The sequence below is a fragment of the Salmo salar genome, unplaced genomic scaffold (assembly GCF_965601325.2).
Source record: "Salmo salar unplaced genomic scaffold, fSalSal1 ptg000360l, whole genome shotgun sequence".
NCBI classification, from domain to species: Eukaryota; Metazoa; Chordata; class Actinopteri; order Salmoniformes; family Salmonidae; genus Salmo; species Salmo salar.
Window position 1 is genome coordinate 1,188,177 of NW_027675360.1, and position 21,720 is coordinate 1,209,896.

At 38.9% G+C, this 21,720-nt stretch overlaps 1 protein-coding gene across 1 annotated transcript in view; it reads left to right on the forward strand.

Annotated features, from left to right (window-relative positions):
* Positions 1-21,720, forward strand: part of LOC123732099 (NLR family CARD domain-containing protein 3-like) — a 28,134-nt gene that overhangs the window by 1,648 nt on the left and 4,766 nt on the right. Inside the window, exons 3-8 of the mRNA XM_082971643.1 lie at positions 5,525-5,641; positions 8,404-8,520; positions 10,591-10,707; positions 13,644-13,760; positions 15,900-16,019; positions 17,293-17,355. Of these exons, the coding sequence (XP_082827769.1) occupies positions 5,525-5,641; positions 8,404-8,520; positions 10,591-10,707; positions 13,644-13,760; positions 15,900-16,019; positions 17,293-17,355 (651 nt within the window). The remainder of the gene's footprint in view (positions 1-5,524; positions 5,642-8,403; positions 8,521-10,590; positions 10,708-13,643; positions 13,761-15,899; positions 16,020-17,292; positions 17,356-21,720) is intronic.

The following is a 21,720-nucleotide window of genomic DNA, read 5'->3' on the forward strand; positions in this document are numbered from 1 at the left end:
TAGGGTTCTTTGATCAGAACTCTAGTGGTTCTTCTTCACTGAACTGATCTTCATTATATCCAAACACACTGGTGGTCAGGGAGGCATCTCTTTATTTGAACGATGGCCCACGTCAACTCTGGCTGACTTTTTTACAATACAATGAATTACAATACAATACAATACATTACAATACAATACAATACAATACATTACAATACATTACAATACATTACAATACATTACAATACAATACAATACAATACAATACATTATAACACAATACAATACATTACTATACATTACAATACAATACAATACATTACTATACAATACTATACTATACATTACAATACATTACAATACAATACAATACAATACATTACTATACAATACTATACTATACATTACAATACATTACAATACATTACAATAGAATACATTACAATACATTACAATACATTATAATACAATACAATACAATACAATACATTACAATACAATACAATACATTACAATACAATACAATACAATACAATACTATACAATACTATACATTACTATACAATACAATACAACACAATACATTACAATACAACACAATACATTACAATACAATACAATATATTACAATACAATACAATACATTACAATACAATACATTACAATACAATACAATACTAAACAATACTATACAATATTATACTATACATTACAATACATTACAATACAATACAATACAATACATTACAATACAATACAATACATTACTATACAATACTATACAATACTATACATTACTATACAATACAATACATTACAATACAATACAATATAATACATTACAATACAATACATTACTATACAATACATTACAATAGAATACATTACAATACAATACAATACAATACAATACATTACTATACAATACATTACTATACAATACTATACTATACTATACATTACTATACAATACTATACAATACTATACAATACTATACAATACTATACAATATAATACAATACAATACAATACATTACAATACAATACAATACAATACATTATAATACAATACATTACTATACAATACAATACATTACTATACAATACTATACTATACTATACATTACAATACAATACATTACAATACAATACATTACTATACAATACAATACAATACATTACTATACAATACTATACAATACTATACAATACTATACATTACTATACAATACTATACTATACATTACAATACATTACAATACAATACAATACAATACATTACTATACAATACTATACTATACATTACAATACATTACAATACATTACAATAGAATACATTACAATACATTACAATACATTATAATACAATACAATACAATACAATACATTACAATACAATACATTACAATACAATACAATACAATACTATACAATACTATACATTACTATACAATACAATACAATACAATACAACACAATACATTACAATACAATACAATACAATACAATACATTACAATACAATACATTACAATACAATACAATACAATACAATACAATACATTACTAAACAATACTATACAATATTATACTATACATTACAATACATTACAATACAATACAATACAATACATTACAATACATTACAATACATTATAATACAATATAATACAATACAATACAATACATTACTATACAATACTATACAATACTATACATTACTATACAATACAATACATTACAATACAATACAATACAATATAATACATTACAATACAATACAATACAATACAATACAATACATTACTATACAATACTATACAATACTATACAATACTATACAATACTATACATTACTATACAATACTATACAATACTATACAATACTATACAATACTATACAATATAATACAATACATTACAATACAATACAATACATTATAATACAATACATTACTATACAATACAATACATTACTATACAATACTATACTATACTATACATTACAATACAATACATTACAATACAATACATTACTATACAATACAATACAATACATTACTATACAATACTATACAATACTATACAATACTATACATTACTATACATTACTATACAATACTATACATTACTATACATTACTATACAATACTATACAATACTATACATTACTATACATTACTATACAATACTATACATTACTATACATTACTATACATATAGTTTTTCATAATAATAATAAAAAATGAAAGACTGGGTTTAGTTGATTGTGTTGCACTGCTCATGTCCGCATTCTGGAACTGTCCCCGTCCCTGTACAAAACTGCCCGCGTCCACGTCCGGTGCGGCGCCAAGCATATTGTCCCGGTTACGCGCAGAGTGGCTGAGGTGATCTTGGATACCAACGATGGAGTTCGCTACAGTGTTGAGATGTCGAAGTTTATTGTTCAATTTGCTTTTTGCTTTACGGTCAGGGACAGTATGAGTGTCGCCAGATCCTTTTCACTCTCTGTCCTTGTTTCATTTTGTTGTTCACCGGATTCATCATCATCCTCGAGACGAGGTTACAGACGAACGACCTGCTAGCTAGCCAAGCTAGTCGGTACAGCTAGGAAAGCTAGCTAGCTACTCTATCAGCAGCATCCTAGTTATCCTGGCTAGTCGATAAAGCTCGGTAAGCTAGCTAGCTACTCTACCAGCAGCATCCTAGTTATCCTAGCTAGTCGGTACAGCTAGGTAAGCTAGCTAGCTACTCTACCAGCAGCATCCTAGTTATCCTAGCTAGTCGGTACAGCTAGGTAAGCTAGCTAGCTACTCTACCAGCAGCATCCTAGTTATCCTAGCTAGTCGGTACAGCTAGGTAAGCTAGCTAGCTACTCTACCAGCAGCATCCTAGTTATCCTAGCTAGTCGATACAGCTCGGTAAGCTAGCTAGCTACTCTACCAGCAGCATCCTAGTTATCCTAGCTAGTCGATACAGCTAGGAAAGCGAGATAGCTACTCTACCAGCAGCATCCTAGTTATCCTAGCTAGTCGGTACAGCTAGGTAAGCTAGCTAGCTACTCTACCAGCAGCATCCTAGTTATCCTAGCTAGTCGGTACAGCTAGGTAAGCTAGTTAGCTACTCTAACAGCAGCATCTTAGTTATCCTAGCTAACACTACATCATCACCGGCTGCCTGCATTTCTTGTGGACCGATGGAGCTCCCCGGTTGTTTCTTCCACCTGTTAAATCCCGTGGAGGCTTCTCCCTCTCTCGTTGACGGATGCTGTAATGCGTTGCGTGCTGGTGGCAGGGAAGTCAGGCGCAGGAGAATGAACTTGGTAAAAATGGAGCTGTTTAATAAACATCAAAACCTCAGAAAACCAAAGTATACAAAATAACAAATAGAGGGTGCGAAACCCGTCCCACACCAGAATAACAATAAACACCTACATACAACAAACAATCTCCGACAAGGACATGAGGGGAAACAGAGAGTTAAATACACAACATGTCATTGATGGGATTGGAACCAGATGTGATGGAAGACAAGACAAAACCAATGGAAAATGAAAAGTGGATCAGTGATGGCTAGAAGGCCGGTAGTGTCGACCGCCGAACACCGCCCGAACAAGGAGAGGGACCGACTTCGGCAGAAGTTACCTCTGTCCGATTCTCCTCTCTTCACTAGATGGACTGTAACTTTAGTGTTTAACCCCTCTGTGTCCAAGGACCGAACTTTTGAATATTATTTTCGGGCGCCTCAAGTAGGCTGGACACATGACAGTTTTAACAATGTTTTTTTTCTGATGAAAACTAGTTCATTGCATCCTCCATTGAGCTCAGTTTCATAATATTACGTTATGTTATGAAGTAATCGCTAAAAAACAGACCTTATTTTAGGTCATTTTTCACCCTGCCAGCTCTTACTAGTTCAATTGAGCACCATGACGCCAACTCACATTCTGAACATTCTATTCCCAGCTCATTGTTCTGCGTTAAAATGGCAGCTTCTCTATTGTTATCAATGAGACCTGTCGGCAATAACCGTGAACGCCGACCTCGGGTAAATTACTATTAACCTTGTAGGCTGACCTCAATTATTATTATTATTATTATTATTATTATCAGGTAACTTATTATTATTAACAGGGTTCTGGCTACTTTGTGAGTGCTATCCCTGTTCGCTTGGGTACATATTGTGGTGGCCCACAGTCCTAAACGTTAACCATTTTCTGGTCATGGTTAACCATATTTGTTTTCAGAAAAAGGTATACCACCTAAACAAAACGCATGTCCCTGTCCTCTTTTTCAGATGTGGCCGATTTTAAACATCCAGAATACATTTTTTAATTAAGAAATAACACTTTTTTTGATGACTTGTTGTTTCTAAATGGCTGCTGGGTAATTGGATATGCATTGAAATCGTTGCATCGCAGGTTCACAGAGTTGCGTAGGTTCACAGAGTTGCAAACCAAATGGATAGGTCTAGCTCATTGATTTGTAGATCTGACGTAGTTGCTACCTCAGATTATGAGCCTAGTTCAAAGATGAAAAAATAAAAACATGGAGTCTCCTCGTGCATGCGCCCCCAGTCTCATTGTTCTCAGATCGACCACTATCCAAATGCGCTACTGTTTTTCAGCCATGGCCTGCAAAGTCATCATTCAAAGTTCTGGCGCCTTCTGAGAGCCCATGGGAGCGTTAGAAAATGTCACGTTATGCCAGAGATCCCCTGTTTTGGATAGAGATGATCAAGAAGGCCAAGAAATGGTCAGACAGGGTACTTCCTGTACAGAATCTTCTCAGGTTTTGGCCTGCCAAATGAGTTCTGTTATACTCACAGAACCATTCAAACAGTTTTAGAAACGTTGGAGTGTTTTCTATCCAAAGCTAATAATTATATGCATATTCTAGTTTCTGGGCAGGAGTAATAATCAGATTAAATCGGGTACGTTTTTTATCCGGCCGTGAAAATACTGCCCCCTATCCATAACAAGTTAACCATAAACATCACACATTTAGTTAATTATATATATAAAACTATTTATTTAGATGGGTGACATTATCTGCCAAAATAACATGTAGATGCAAAATGCAAAAACATGTACATGCAAAATAATGTAGACCAAAAAGAGCTCTCCAGCAGGTACCAAAACATTAAAAGGCCATTTTCTCAAAGTGAGGTTACAAGTATATCATCTTCCAAAGCAGAAACACTTTTCCACTGTTCCTCAACTGTAGTGTATGATATACCATGTTCTAGCTCTGAGGCTCTACTATTATCAAATGTGAAAAACACAATTTCAAATTTTGCTACATAAGACCGAGCCGTTCATTTGAGAGAAAGGCAGATATATAACATTTTGCAAAAAAACATTGTCTCTCTGAAATGAAACCATCAAGTGATAGATTTTAAACAAATACATGTCTGTCGTTGAACAATCCGATGCCATGATTAGATAGTGAAAAAACACACTTAAACAATAAAATCTAATTTATGAACATTTCTGAAAATGAGTAGATGAGAGATGTAATGTTTGTCTCTGTTGTGTTGAAGTCCAATCAAGCAGGAGAGACCAGCCTCCCCTGTTCCCAGCTGTGTGTCCATGAAGAGTGACTGGTATATGGGTCATCCTATAGTGTTTAGAGAGGGAGACTTTTCTACTGAACAAAGGTAAGAAGAACTCATGGGTCATGGTCAGTGAGTTAAACAACACTGTCTCTAGTCATTTCTCCTCTCCCATTTTCACATTTCTTTTGGTTGTTTTCATAATCCACAGGCTAATCCTTTAGTCCATTTTCATAGTCCTAAAACAATATTAAACAAACACAACGTTCCCTCCACGTGTGTGTGTGTGTGTGTGTGTGTGTGTGTGTGTGTGTGTGTGTGTGTGTGTGTGTGTGTGTGTGTGTGTGTGTGTGTGTGTGTGTGTGTGTGTGTGTGTGTGTGTGTGTGTGTGTGTGCGCTCTCCCTGGATGAGGACATGTAATCTCTATCCTGATTGCCTAGTCACTTTTACCCCTACTTACCTGTACATATTACCTCAATTACCTCAACTACCTGGTACCCCTGCACATTGACTCAGTACTGGTACTCCTTATAGTCTCATTATTACCTCAACTACCTGGTACCCCTGCACATTGACTCAGTACTGGTACTCCTTATAGTCTCATTATTACCTCAACTACCTGGTACCCCTGCACATTGACTCAGTACTGGTACTCCTTATAGCCTCATTATTACCTCAACTACCTGGTACCCCTGCACATTGACTCAGTACTGGTACTCCTTATAGTCTCATTATTACCTCAACTACCTGGTACCCCTGCACATTGACTCAGTACTGTTACTCCTTATAGTCTCATTATTACCTCAACTACCTGGTACCCCTGCACATTGACTCAGTACTGGTAATCCTTATAGCCTCATTATTACCTCAACTACCTGGTACCCCTGCACATTGACTCAGTACTGGTACTCCTTATAGTCTCATTATTACCTCAACTACCTGGTACCCCTGCACATTGACTCAGTACTGTTACTCCTTATAGTCTCATTATTACCTCAACTACCTGGTACCCCTGCACATTGACTCAGTACTGGTACTCCTTATAGTCTCATTATTACCTCAACTACCTGGTACCCCTGCACATTGACTCAGTACTGGTACTCCTTATAGTCTCATTATTACCTCAACTACCTGGTACCCCTGCACATTGACTCAGTACTGGTAATCCTTATAGCCTCATTATTACCTCAACTACCTGGTACCCCTGCACATTGACTCAGTACTGGTACTCCTTATAGTCTCATTATTACCTCAACTACCTGGTACCCCTGCACATTGACTCAGTACTGGTACTCCTTATAGTCTCATTATTACCTCAACTACCTGGTACCCCTGCACATTGACTCAGTACTGGTACTCCTTATAGTCTCATTATTACCTCAACTACCTGGTACCCCTGCACATTGACTCAGTACTGTTACTCCTTATAGTCTCATTATTACCTCAACTACCTGGTACCCCTGCACATTGACTCAGTACTGGTACTCCTTATAGTCTCATTATTACCTCAACTACCTGGTACCCCTGCACATTGACTCAGTACTGGTACTCCTTATAGTCTCATTATTACCTCAACTACCTGGTACCCCTGCACATTGACTCAGTACTGGTAATCCTTATAGCCTCATTATTACCTCAACTACCTGGTACCCCTGCACATTGACTCAGTACTGGTACTCCTTATAGTCTCATTATTACCTCAACTACCTGGTACCCCTGCACATTGACTCAGTACTGGTACTCCTTATAGTCTCATTATTACCTCAACTACCTGGTACCCCTGCACATTGACTCAGTACTGGTACTCCTTATAGTCTCATTATTACCTCAACTACCTGGTACCCCTGCACATTGACTCAGTACTGGTACTCCATATAGCCTGATCTCTGAGAGTGAGACAGATATATATTATTACTGTGTTAAACCTAGCAGTACTACTGATTTCTCTGAGAGTGATGCAGATATATATTATTACTCTATTAAACCTAGCAGTACTACTGATTTCTCTGAGAGGCAAATATATATTATTACTGTATTAAACCTAGCAGTACTACTGATTTCTCTGAGAGGCAGATATATATTATTACTGTATTAAACCTAGCAGTACTACTGATTTCTCTGAGAGGCAGATATATTTTATTACTGTGTTAAACCTATCAGTACTACTGATTTCTCTGAGAGGCAGATATATATTATTACTGTATTAAACCTAGCAGTACTACTGATTTCACTGAGAGGCAGATATATATTATTACTGTGTTAAACCTAGCAGTACTACTGATTTCTCTGAGAGGCAGATATATATTATTACTGTGTTAAACCTAGCAGTACTACTGATTTCACTGAGAGGCAGTTATATATTATTACTGTGTTAAACCTAGCAGTACTACTGATTTCTCTGAGAGGCATATATATATTATTACTGTGTTAAACCTAGCAGTACTACTGATTTCTCTGAGAGTGAGACAGATATATATTATTACTGTGTTAAACCTAGCAGTACTACTGATTTCTCTGAGAGTGAGGCAGATATATATTATTACTGTGTTAAACCTAGCAGTACTACTGATTTCTCTGAGAGTGAGGCAGATATATAGCATTTAGCAAAAAAACATTATTTCTCTCTCTGAAATGAAACCATCAAGTGATAGATTTTAAACAAATACATGTCTGTCACTGAACAACGCCATGCCATGATTAGATAGTGAAATAACACACCAATCTCTTCCATAATTTCTTTAAACCATAAAGGCACATTTCCGAACATTTCTGTAAAGTGATATGTTGCATGTTGGAGCTCTTCTTATGTTCCCATCTGAGATCAGAGTAGATGAGAGATGTAATGTTTGTCTCTGTTGTGTTGAAGACCAATCAAGCCGGAGAGAACAGCCTCCCCTGTACCCAGCTGTGTGTCCATGAAGAGTGATCGGTCTATGGGTACACCTATAGAGTTTAGAGAGGGAGACTTTTCTACTGAACAAAGGTAAGAAGAACTCATGGGTCATGGTCAGTGAGTTAAACAACACTGTCTCTAGTCATTTCTCCTCTCCCATTTTCACATTTCTTTTGGTTGTTTTCATAATCCATAGGCTAATACTTTTGTCCATTTTCATAGTCCTAAAACAATATTAAACAAACACAACGTTCCCTCCACGTGTGTGTGTGGGTGTGTGTGTGTGTGTGTGTGTGTGTGTGTGTGTGTGTGTGTGTGTGTGTGTGTGTGTGTGTGTGTGTGTGTGTGTGTGTGTGTGTGTGCAATCCCTGGACGAGGACATGTAATCTCTATCCTGATTGCCTAGTCACTTTTACATCTACCTACCTGTACATATTACCTCAATTACCTCAACTACCTGGTACCCCTGCACATTGACTCAGTACTTTTACTCCTTATAGTCTCATTATTACCTCAACTACCTGGTACCCCTGCACATTGACTCAGTACTGGTACTCCTTATAGTCTCATTATTACCTCAACTACCTGGTACCCCTGCACATTGACTCAGTACTGGTACTCCTTATAGTCTCATTATTACCTCAACTACATGGTACCCCTGCACATTGACTCAGTACTGGTAATCCTTATAGCCTCATTATTACCTCAACTACCTGGTACCCCTGCACATTGACTCAGTACTGGTACTCCTTATAGTCTCATTATTACCTCAACTACCTGGTACCCCTGCACATTGACTCAGTACTGGTACTCCTTATAGTCTCATTATTACCTCAACTACCTGGTACCCCTGCACATTGACTCAGTACTGGTACTCCTTATAGTCTCATTATTACCTCAACTACCTGGTACCCCTGCACATTGACTCAGTACTGGTACTCCATATAGCCTGATCTCTGAGAGTGAGACAGATATATATTATTACTGTGTTAAACCTAGCAGTACTACTGATTTCTCTGAGAGTGATGCAGATATATATTATTACTCTATTAAACCTAGCAGTACTACTGATTTCTCTGAGAGGCAAATATATATTATTACTGTATTAAACCTAGCAGTACTACTGATTTCTCTGAGAGGCAGATATATATTATTACTGTATTAAACCTAGCAGTACTACTGATTTCTCTGAGAGGCAGATATATTTTATTACTGTGTTAAACCTATCAGTACTACTGATTTCTCTGAGAGGCAGATATATATTATTACTGTATTAAACCTAGCAGTACTACTGATTTCACTGAGAGGCAGATATATATTATTACTGTGTTAAACCTAGCAGTACTACTGATTTCTCTGAGAGGCAGATATATATTATTACTGTATTAAACCTAGCAGTACTACTGATTTCTCTGAGAGGCAGATATATTTTATTACTGTGTTAAACCTATCAGTACTACTGATTTCTCTGAGAGGCAGATATATATTATTACTGTATTAAACCTAGCAGTACTACTGATTTCACTGAGAGGCAGATATATATTATTACTGTGTTAAACCTAGCAGTACTACTGATTTCTCTGAGAGGCAGATATATATTATTACTGTGTTAAACCTAGCAGTACTACTGATTTCACTGAGAGGCAGTTATATATTATTACTGTGTTAAACCTAGCAGTACTACTGATTTCTCTGAGAGGCATATATATATTATTACTGTGTTAAACCTAGCAGTACTACTGATTTCTCTGAGAGTGAGACAGATATATATTATTACTGTGTTAAACCTAGCAGTACTACTGATTTCTCTGAGAGTGAGGCAGATATATATTATTACTGTGTTAAACCTAGCAGTACTACTGATTTCTCTGAGAGTGAGGCAGATATATAGCATTTAGCAAAAAAACATTATTTCTCTCTCTGAAATGAAACCATCAAGTGATAGATTTTAAACAAATACATGTCTGTCACTGAACAACGCCATGCCATGATTAGATAGTGAAATAACACACCAATCTCTTCCATAATTTCTTTAAACCATAAAGGCACATTTCCGAACATTTCTGTAAAGTGATATGTTGCATGTTGGAGCTCTTCTTATGTTCCCATCTGAGATCAGAGTAGATGAGAGATGTAATGTTTGTCTCTGTTGTGTTGAAGACCAATCAAGCCGGAGAGAACAGCCTCCCCTGTACCCAGCTGTGTGTCCATGAAGAGTGATCGGTCTATGGGTACACCTATAGAGTTTAGAGAGGGAGACTTTTCTACTGAACAAAGGTAAGAAGAACTCATGGGTCATGGTCAGTGAGTTAAACAACACTGTCTCTAGTCATTTCTCCTCTCCCATTTTCACATTTCTTTTGGTTGTTTTCATAATCCATAGGCTAATACTTTTGTCCATTTTCATAGTCCTAAAACAATATTAAACAAACACAACGTTCCCTCCACGTGTGTGTGTGTGTGTGTGTGTGTGTGTGTGTGTGTGTGTGTGTGTGTGTGTGTGTGTGTGTGTGTGTGTGTGCAATCCCTGGACGAGGACATGTAATCTCTATCCTGATTGCCTAGTCACTTTTACATCTACCTACATTTACATATTACCTCAATTACCTAAACTACCTGGTACCCTGCACATTGACTCAGTACTGGTACTCCTTATAGCCTCATTATTACCTCAACTACCTGGTACCCCTGCACATTGACTCAGTACTGGTACTCCTTATAGCCTCATTATTACCTCATCTACCTGGTACCCTGCACATTGACTCAGTACTGGTACTCCTTATAGCCTCATTATTACCTCAACTACCTGGTACCCCTGCACATTGACTCAGTACTGGTACTCCTTATAGCCTCATTATTACCTCATCTACCTGGTACCCCTGGACATTGACTCAGTACTGGTACTCCTTATAGTCTCATTATTACCTCAACTACCTGGTACCCCTGCACATTGACTCAGTACTGGTACTCCTTATAGTCTCATTAATACCTCAACTACCTGGTACCCCTGCACATTGGCTCAGTACTGGTAGTCCTTATAGTCTCATTATTACCTCAACTACCTGGTACCCTTGCACATTGACTCAGTACTGGTACTCCTTATAGTCTCATTATTACCTCAACTACCTGGTACCCCTGCATATTGACTCAGTACTGGTACTCCTTATAGTCTCATTATTACCTCAACTACCTGGTACCCCTGCACATTGACTCAGTACTGGTACTCCTTATAGTCTCATTATTAGCTCAACTACCTGGTACCCCTGCACATTGACTCAGTACTGGTACTCCTTATAGTCTCATTATTACCTCAACTACCTGGTACCCCTGCACATTGACTCAGTACTGGTACTCCTTATAGTCTCATTATTACCTCAACTACCTGGTACCCCTGCACATTGACTCAGTACTGGTACTCCTTATAGTCTCATTATTACCTCAACTACCTGGTACCCCTGCACATTGACTCAGTACTGGTACTCCTTGTAGTCTCATTATTACCTCAACTACCTGGTACCCCTGCACATTGACTCAGTACTGGTACTCCTTATAGTCTCATTATTACCTCAACTACCTGGTACCCCTGCACATTGACTCAGTACTGGTACTCCTTATAGTCTCATTATTACCTCAACTACCTGGTACCCCTGCACATTGACTCAGTACTGGTACTCCTTGTAGTCTCATTATTACCTCAACTACCTGGTACCCCTGCACATTGACTCAGTACTGGTACTCCTTATAGTCTCATTATTACCTCAACTACCTGGTACCCCTGCACATTGACTCAGTACTGGTACTCCTTATAGTCTCATTATTACCTCAACTACCTGGTACCCCTGCACATTGACTCAGTACTGGTACTCCTTATAGTCTCATTATTACCTCAACTACCTGGTACCCCTGCACATTGACTCAGTACTGGTACTCCTTATAGTCTCATTATTACCTCAACTACCTGGTACCCCTGCACATTGACTCAGTACTGGTACTCCATATAGCCTGATCTCTGAGAGTGAGACAGATATATATTATTACTGTGTTAAACCTAGCAGTACTACTGATTTCTCTGAGAGTGATGCAGATATATATTATTACTCTATTAAACCTAGCAGTACTACTGATTTCTCTGAGAGGCAAATATATATTATTACTGTATTAAACCTAGCAGTACTACTGATTTCTCTGAGAGGCAGATATATATTATTACTGTATTAAACCTAGCAGTACTACTGATTTCTCTGAGAGGCAGATATATTTTATTACTGTGTTAAACCTATCAGTACTACTGATTTCTCTGAGAGGCAGATATATATTATTACTGTATTAAACCTAGCAGTACTACTGATTTCACTGAGAGGCAGATATATATTATTACTGTGTTAAACCTAGCAGTACTACTGATTTCTCTGAGAGGCAGATATATATTATTACTGTATTAAACCTAGCAGTACTACTGATTTCTCTGAGAGGCAGATATATTTTATTACTGTGTTAAACCTATCAGTACTACTGATTTCTCTGAGAGGCAGATATATATTATTACTGTATTAAACCTAGCAGTACTACTGATTTCACTGAGAGGCAGATATATATTATTACTGTGTTAAACCTAGCAGTACTACTGATTTCTCTGAGAGGCAGATATATATTATTACTGTGTTAAACCTAGCAGTACTACTGATTTCACTGAGAGGCAGTTATATATTATTACTGTGTTAAACCTAGCAGTACTACTGATTTCTCTGAGAGGCATATATATATTATTACTGTGTTAAACCTAGCAGTACTACTGATTTCTCTGAGAGTGAGACAGATATATATTATTACTGTGTTAAACCTAGCAGTACTACTGATTTCTCTGAGAGTGAGGCAGATATATATTATTACTGTGTTAAACCTAGCAGTACTACTGATTTCTCTGAGAGTGAGGCAGATATATAGCATTTAGCAAAAAAACATTATTTCTCTCTCTGAAATGAAACCATCAAGTGATAGATTTTAAACAAATACATGTCTGTCACTGAACAACGCCATGCCATGATTAGATAGTGAAATAACACACCAATCTCTTCCATAATTTCTTTAAACCATAAAGGCACATTTCCGAACATTTCTGTAAAGTGATATGTTGCATGTTGGAGCTCTTCTTATGTTCCCATCTGAGATCAGAGTAGATGAGAGATGTAATGTTTGTCTCTGTTGTGTTGAAGACCAATCAAGCCGGAGAGAACAGCCTCCCCTGTACCCAGCTGTGTGTCCATGAAGAGTGATCGGTCTATGGGTACACCTATAGAGTTTAGAGAGGGAGACTTTTCTACTGAACAAAGGTAAGAAGAACTCATGGGTCATGGTCAGTGAGTTAAACAACACTGTCTCTAGTCATTTCTCCTCTCCCATTTTCACATTTCTTTTGGTTGTTTTCATAATCCATAGGCTAATACTTTTGTCCATTTTCATAGTCCTAAAACAATATTAAACAAACACAACGTTCCCTCCACGTGTGTGTGTGTGTGTGTGTGTGTGTGTGTGTGTGTGTGTGTGTGTGTGTGTGTGTGTGTGTGTGTGTGTGTGCAATCCCTGGACGAGGACATGTAATCTCTATCCTGATTGCCTAGTCACTTTTACATCTACCTACATTTACATATTACCTCAATTACCTAAACTACCTGGTACCCTGCACATTGACTCAGTACTGGTACTCCTTATAGCCTCATTATTACCTCAACTACCTGGTACCCCTGCACATTGACTCAGTACTGGTACTCCTTATAGCCTCATTATTACCTCATCTACCTGGTACCCTGCACATTGACTCAGTACTGGTACTCCTTATAGCCTCATTATTACCTCAACTACCTGGTACCCCTGCACATTGACTCAGTACTGGTACTCCTTATAGCCTCATTATTACCTCATCTACCTGGTACCCCTGGACATTGACTCAGTACTGGTACTCCTTATAGTCTCATTATTACCTCAACTACCTGGTACCCCTGCACATTGACTCAGTACTGGTACTCCTTATAGTCTCATTAATACCTCAACTACCTGGTACCCCTGCACATTGGCTCAGTACTGGTAGTCCTTATAGTCTCATTATTACCTCAACTACCTGGTACCCTTGCACATTGACTCAGTACTGGTACTCCTTATAGTCTCATTATTACCTCAACTACCTGGTACCCCTGCATATTGACTCAGTACTGGTACTCCTTATAGTCTCATTATTACCTCAACTACCTGGTACCCCTGCACATTGACTCAGTACTGGTACTCCTTATAGTCTCATTATTAGCTCAACTACCTGGTACCCCTGCACATTGACTCAGTACTGGTACTCCTTATAGTCTCATTATTACCTCAACTACCTGGTACCCCTGCACATTGACTCAGTACTGGTACTCCTTATAGTCTCATTATTACCTCAACTACCTGGTACCCCTGCACATTGACTCAGTACTGGTACTCCTTATAGTCTCATTATTACCTCAACTACCTGGTACCCCTGCACATTGACTCAGTACTGGTACTCCTTGTAGTCTCATTATTACCTCAACTACCTGGTACCCCTGCACATTGACTCAGTACTGGTACTCCTTATAGTCTCATTATTACCTCAACTACCTGGTACCCCTGCACATTGACTCAGTACTGGTACTCCTTATAGTCTCATTATTACCTCAACTACCTGGTACCCCTGCACATTGACTCAGTACTGGTACTCCTTGTAGTCTCATTATTACCTCAACTACCTGGTACCCCTGCACATTGACTCAGTACTGGTACTCCTTATAGTCTCATTATTACCTCAACTACCTGGTATCCCTGCACATTGACTCAGTACTGGTACTCCTTATAGTCTCATTATTACCTCAACTACCTGGTACCCCTGCATATTGACTCAGTACTGGTACTCCTTATAGTCTCATTATTACCTCAACTACCTGGTACCCCTGCACATTGACTCAGTACTGGTACTCCTTATAGTCTCATTATTACCTCAACTACCTGGTACCCCTGCATATTGACTCAGTACTGGTACTCCGTATAGTCTCATTATTGTTTGTTTTAATGTGTTCTGTTTGACTGGTACTGTATATATAGACATATTGATGTTTTATTGTGTTACTGTTTGACTGGTACTGTACATATGGACATACTATAAAGTATGTGCATCAATAGACTCTGAAGGATTCAAGTGGAACTGAGATGAAGTGAATCAGTATCTGTATGTGACAACTCAATATTAGGAGGGTGTTAATGTTTTCACATTTATTTTGTTTGTTGATGTTTGTTGATTTATGTAATGTCACATAATTCAATGTTTAATTAATGTAATGGCACATATTTTAATGCTTTATGTCAGCATATATTTTAGTGCTTTATGTAATGTATTTTATCTATTGAAATATGGTTTTATATATTATATATATTGTAGTTTGATGGTGATTCATTATGTTTTCCAGATTCTCTAACCAAACTCTGAGATCAGTCTCTCCAGTACCCAGTCATCTGTCCATGAAGAGTGACTCCTCTATGCATCATCCTATACATTTTAGTGATGGATCAGGGACCTTTGACCCCAGGTAAGTTACTGGTCAGAATTGATGATATTACTATTGAAGAGGAGAACCTTCAAGATCTGAAACCAGATGTATTTTGAGTATCTGAGTATATACTGTAAAGCATCTGCTTATCATTTGTTGTTTATGTCATATATTTTAAGACACTGAGTGTACAAAACATTATGAACACCTGCTTTTTCCATGACGTAGATTGACAAGGTGAATCCAGGTGAAAGCAATGATCCCTTATTGATGTCACTTGTTAAATCCACTTCAATCTGTGTCGATGAAGGGGAGGTTAAAGAAGGATTTTTAAGCCTTGAGACAATTGAGACATGGATTGTGTATGTGTGCCATTCAGAGGGTGAATGAGCAAGTCAATATATTTAAGTACCTTTGAATGGGGTATTGTGGTAGGTCTCAGGCACAAAATTCTAGTAATGGTGTTGTGGACATGTTATTCATTCCAGAGGCTACTACCACACTCAGACAGCACAGTATACTGATCCCAGCTGTCTGTCTATGAACACAGTATACTGTTCCCAGCTGTCTGTCTATGAACACAGTATACTGTTCCCAGCTGTCTGTCTATGAACACAGTATACTGTTCCCAGCTGTCTGTCTATGAACACAGTATACTGTTCCCAGCTGTCTGTCTATGAACACAGTATACTGTTCCCAGCTGTCTGTCTATGAACACAGTATACTGTTCCCAGCTGTCTGTCTATGAACACAGTATACTGTTCCCAGCTGTCTGTCTATGAACACAGTATACTGTTCCCAGCTGTCTGTCTATGAACACAGTATACTGTTCCCAGCTGTCTGTCTATGAACACAGTATACTGTTCCCAGCTGTCTGTCTATGAACACAGTATACTGTTCCAAGCTGTCTGTCTATGAACACAGTATACTGTTCCCAGCTGTCTGTCTATGAACACAGTATACTGTTCCCAGCTGTCTGTCTATGAACACAGTATACTGTTCCCAGCTGTCTGTCTGTCTATGAACACAGTATACTGTTCCCAGCTGTCTGTCTATGAACACAGTATACTGTTCCCAGCTGTCTGTCTGTCTATGAACACAGTATACTGTTCCCAGCTGTCTGTCTATGAACACAGTATACTGTTCCAAGCTGTCTGTCTGTCTATGAACACAGTATACTGTTCCCAGCTGTCTGTCTATGAACACAGTATACTGTTCCCAGCTGTCTGTCTGTCTATGAACACAGTATACTGTTCCCAGCTGTCTGTCTATGAACACAGTATACTGATCCCAGCTGTCTGTCTATGAACAGTGACTTCTCCATGGATCATCCTGTTAATTCCAGTGGTGGAAAATCAATCACCTTTGACCGAAGGTACGTCACCACATATAGATATGTTGTTGTAATTTGTAATTTGTTGTAACTGAGTTTATTACTGCACCCTCTTATATCTCTGTAGTGGATGGTCTACTCTGTTAGAGGATCAGTATCTCTCTCTCCTTTATCTCTGTAGTGGATGGTCTACTCTGTTAGAGGATCAGTATCTCTCTCTCCTTTATCTCTGTAGTGGATGGTCTACTCTGTTAGAGGATCAGTATCTCTCTCTCCTTTATCTCTGTAGTGGATGGTCTACTCTGTTAGAGGATCAGTATCTCTCTCTCCTTTATCTCTGTAGTGGATGGTCTACTCTGTTAGAGGATCAGTATCTCTCTCTCCTTTATCTCTGTAGTGGATGGTCTACTCTGTTAAAGGATCAGTATCTCTCTCTCTCCTTTATCTCTGTAGTGGATGGTCTACTCTGTTAGAGGATCAGTATCTCTCTCTCCTTTATCTCTGTAGTGGATGGTCTACTCTGTTAGAGGATCAGTATCTCTCTCTCCTTTATCTCTGTAGTGGATGGTCTACTCTGTTAGAGGACCAGTATCTCTCTCTCTCTCCTTTATCTCTGTAGTGGATGGTCTACTCTGCCAGAGGATCAGTATCTCTCTCTCCTTTATCTCTGTAGTGGATGGTCTACTCTGTATCTCTCTCTCCTTTATCTCTGTAGTGGATGGTCTACTCTGTTAGAGGATCAGTATCTCTCCTTTATCTCTGTAGTGGATGGTCTACTCTGTTAGAGGATCAGTATCTCTCTCTCCTTTATCTCTGTAGTGGATGGTCTACTCTGTTAGAGGATCAGTATCTCTCCTTTATCTCTGTAGTGGATGGTCTACTCTGCCAGAGGATCAGTATCTCTCTCTCTTTTATCTCTGTAGTGGATGGTCTACTCTGTTAGAGGATCAGTATCTCTCTCTCCTTTATCTCTGTAGTGGATGGTCTACTCTGTTAGAGGATCAGTATCTCTCCTTTATCTCTGTAGTGGATGGTCTACTCTGTTAGAGGATCAGTATCTCTCTCTCCTTTATCTCTGTAGTGGATGGTCTACTCTGTTAGAGGATCAGTATCTCTCTCTCCTTTATCTCTGTAGTGGATGGTCTACTCTGTTAGAGGATCAGTATCTCTCTCTCCTTTATCTCTGTAGTGGATGGTCTACTCTGTTAAAGGATCAGTATCTCTCTCTCTCCTTTATCTCTGTAGTGGATGGTCTACTCTGTTAGAGGATCAGTATCTCTCTCTCCTTTATCTCTGTAGTGGATGGTCTACTCTGTTAGAGGATCAGTATCTCTCTCTCCTTTATCTCTGTAGTGGATGGTCTACTCTGTTAGAGGACCAGTATCTCTCTCTCTCTCCTTTATCTCTGTAGTGGATGGTCTACTCTGCCAGAGGATCAGTATCTCTCTCTCCTTTATCTCTGTAGTGGATGGTCTACTCTGTATCTCTCTCTCCTTTATCTCTGTAGTGGATGGTCTACTCTGTTAGAGGATCAGTATCTCTCCTTTATCTCTGTAGTGGATGGTCTACTCTGTTAGAGGATCAGTATCTCTCTCTCCTTTATCTCTGTAGTGGATGGTCTACTCTGTTACAGGATCAGTATCTCTCTCTCCTTTATCTCTGTAGTGGATGGTCTACTCTGTTAGAGGATCAGTATCTCTCCTTTATCTCTGTAGTGGATGGTCTACTCTGTTAGAGGATCAGTATCTCTCTCTCCTTTATCTCTGTAGTGGATGGTCTACTCTGTTAGAGGACCAGTATCTCTCCTTTATCTCTGTAGTGGATGGTCTACTCTGCCAGAGGATCAGTATCTCTCTCTCCTTTATCTCTGTAGTGGATGGTCTACTCTGTTAGAGGACCAGTATCTCTCTCTCTCTCCTTTATCTCTGTAGTGGATGGTCTACTCTGTTAGAGGATCAGTATCTCTCTCTCCTTTATCTCTGTAGTGGATGGTCTACTCTGTTAGAGGATCAGTATCTCTCTCTCCTTTATCTCTGTAGTGGATGGTCTACTCTGCCAGAGGATCAGTATCTCTCTCTCCTTTATCTCTGTAGTGGATGGTCTACTCTGTTAGAGGACCAGTATCTCTCTCTCCTTTATCTCTGTAGTGGATGGTCTACTCTGTTAGAGGATCAGTATCTCTCTCTCCTTTATCTCTGTAGTGGATGGTCTACTCTGTTAGAGGATCAGTATCTCTCTCTCCTTTATCTCTGTAGTGGATGGTCTACTCTGCCAGAGGATCAGTATCTCTCTCTCCTTTATCTCTGTAGTGGATGGTCTACTCTGTTAGAGGATCAGTATCTCTCTCTCCTTTATCTCTGTAGTGGATGGTCTACTCTGTTAGAGGACCAGTATCTCTCTCTCTCTCCTTTATCTCTGTAGTGGATGGTCTACTCTGTTAGAGGATCAGTATCTCTCCTTTATCTCTGTAGTGGATGGTCTACTCTGTTAGAGGATCAGTATCTCTCTCTCCTTTATCTCTGTAGTGGATGGTCTACTCTGTTAGAGGATCAGTATCTCTCTCTCCTTTATCTCTGTAGTGGATGGTCTACTCTGTTACAGGATCAGTATCTCTCTCTCCTTTATCTCTGTAGTGGATGGTCTACTCTGTTAGAGGATCAGTATCTCTCCTTTATCTCTGTAGTGGATGGTCTACTCTGTTAGAGGATCAGTATCTCTCCTTTATCTCTGTAGTGGATGGTCTACTCTGCCAGAGGATCAGTATCTCTCTCTCCTTTATCTCTGTAGTGGATGGTCTACTCTGTTAGAGGACCAGTATCTCTCTCTCTCTCCTTTATCTCTGTAGTGGATGGTCTACTCTGTTAGAGGATCAGTATCTCTCTCTCCTTTATCTCTGTAGTGGATGGTCTACTCTGCCAGAGGATCAGTATCTCTCTCTCCTTTATCTCTGTAGTGGATGGTCTACTCTGCCAGAGGATCAGTATCTCTCTCTCCTTTATCTCTGTAGTGGATGGTCTACTCTGTTAGAGGACCAGTATCTCTCTCTCTCTCCTTTATCTCTGTAGTGGATGGTCTACCCTGTTAGAGGATCAGTATCTCTCTCTACTTTATCTCTGTAGTGGATGGTCTACTCTGTTAGAGGATCAGTATCTCTCCTTTATCTCTGTAGTGGATGGTCTACTCTGTTAGAGGATCAGTATCTCTCTCTAATTTATCTCTGTAGTGGATGGTCTACTCTGCCAGAGGATCAGTATCTCTCTCTCCTTTATCTCTGTAGTGGATGGTCTACTCTGTTAGAGGACCAGTATCTCTCTCTCTCTCCTTTATCTCTGTAGTGGATGGTCTACTCTGTTAGAGGATCAGTATCTCTCTCTCCTTTATCTCTGTAGTGGATGGTCTACTCTGCCAGAGGATCAGTATCTCTCTCTCCTTTATCTCTGTAGTGGATGGTCTACTCTGCCAGAGGATCAGTATCTCTCTCTCCTTTATCTCTGTAGTGGATGGTCTACTCTGTTAGAGGATCAGTATCTCTCTCTCCTTTATCTCTGTAGTGGATGGTCTACTCTGTTAGAGGACCAGTATCTCTCTCTCTCTCTCCTTTATCTCTGTAGTGGATGGTCTACTCTGTTAGAGGATCAGTATCTCTCTCTACTTTATCTCTGTAGTGGATGGTCTACTCTGTTAGAGGATCAGTATCTCTCCTTTATCTCTGTAGTGGATGGTCTACTCTGTTAGAGGATCAGTATCTCTCTCTCCTTTATCTCTGTAGTGGATGGTCTACTCTGTTAGAGGATCAGTATCTCTCCTTTATCTCTGTAGTGGATGGTCTACTCTGCCAGAGGATCAGTATCTCTCTCTCTTTTATCTCTGTAGTGGATGGTCTACTCTGTTAGAGGATCAGTATCTCTCTCTCCTTTATCTCTGTAGTGGATGGTCTACTCTGTTAGAGGATCAGTATCTCTCCTTTATCTCTGTAGTGGATGGTCTACTCTGTTAGAGGATCAGTATCTCTCTCTCCTTTATCTCTGTAGTGGATGGTCTACTCTGTTAGAGGATCAGTATCTCTCTCTCCTTTATCTCTGTAGTGGATGGTCTACTCTGTTAGAGGATCAGTATCTCTCTCTCCTTTATCTCTGTAGTGGATGGTCTACTCTGTTAGAGGATCAGTATCTCTCCTTTATCTCTGTAGTGGATGGTCTACTCTGCCAGAGGATCAGTATCTCTCTCTCTTTTATCTCTGTAGTGGATGGTCTACTCTGTTAGAGGATCAGTATCTCTCTCTCCTTTATCTCTGTAGTGGATGGTCTACTCTGTTAGAGGATCAGTATCTCTCCTTTATCTCTGTAGTGGATGGTCTACTCTGCCAGAGGATCAGTATCTCTCTCTCCTTTATCTCTGTAGTGGATG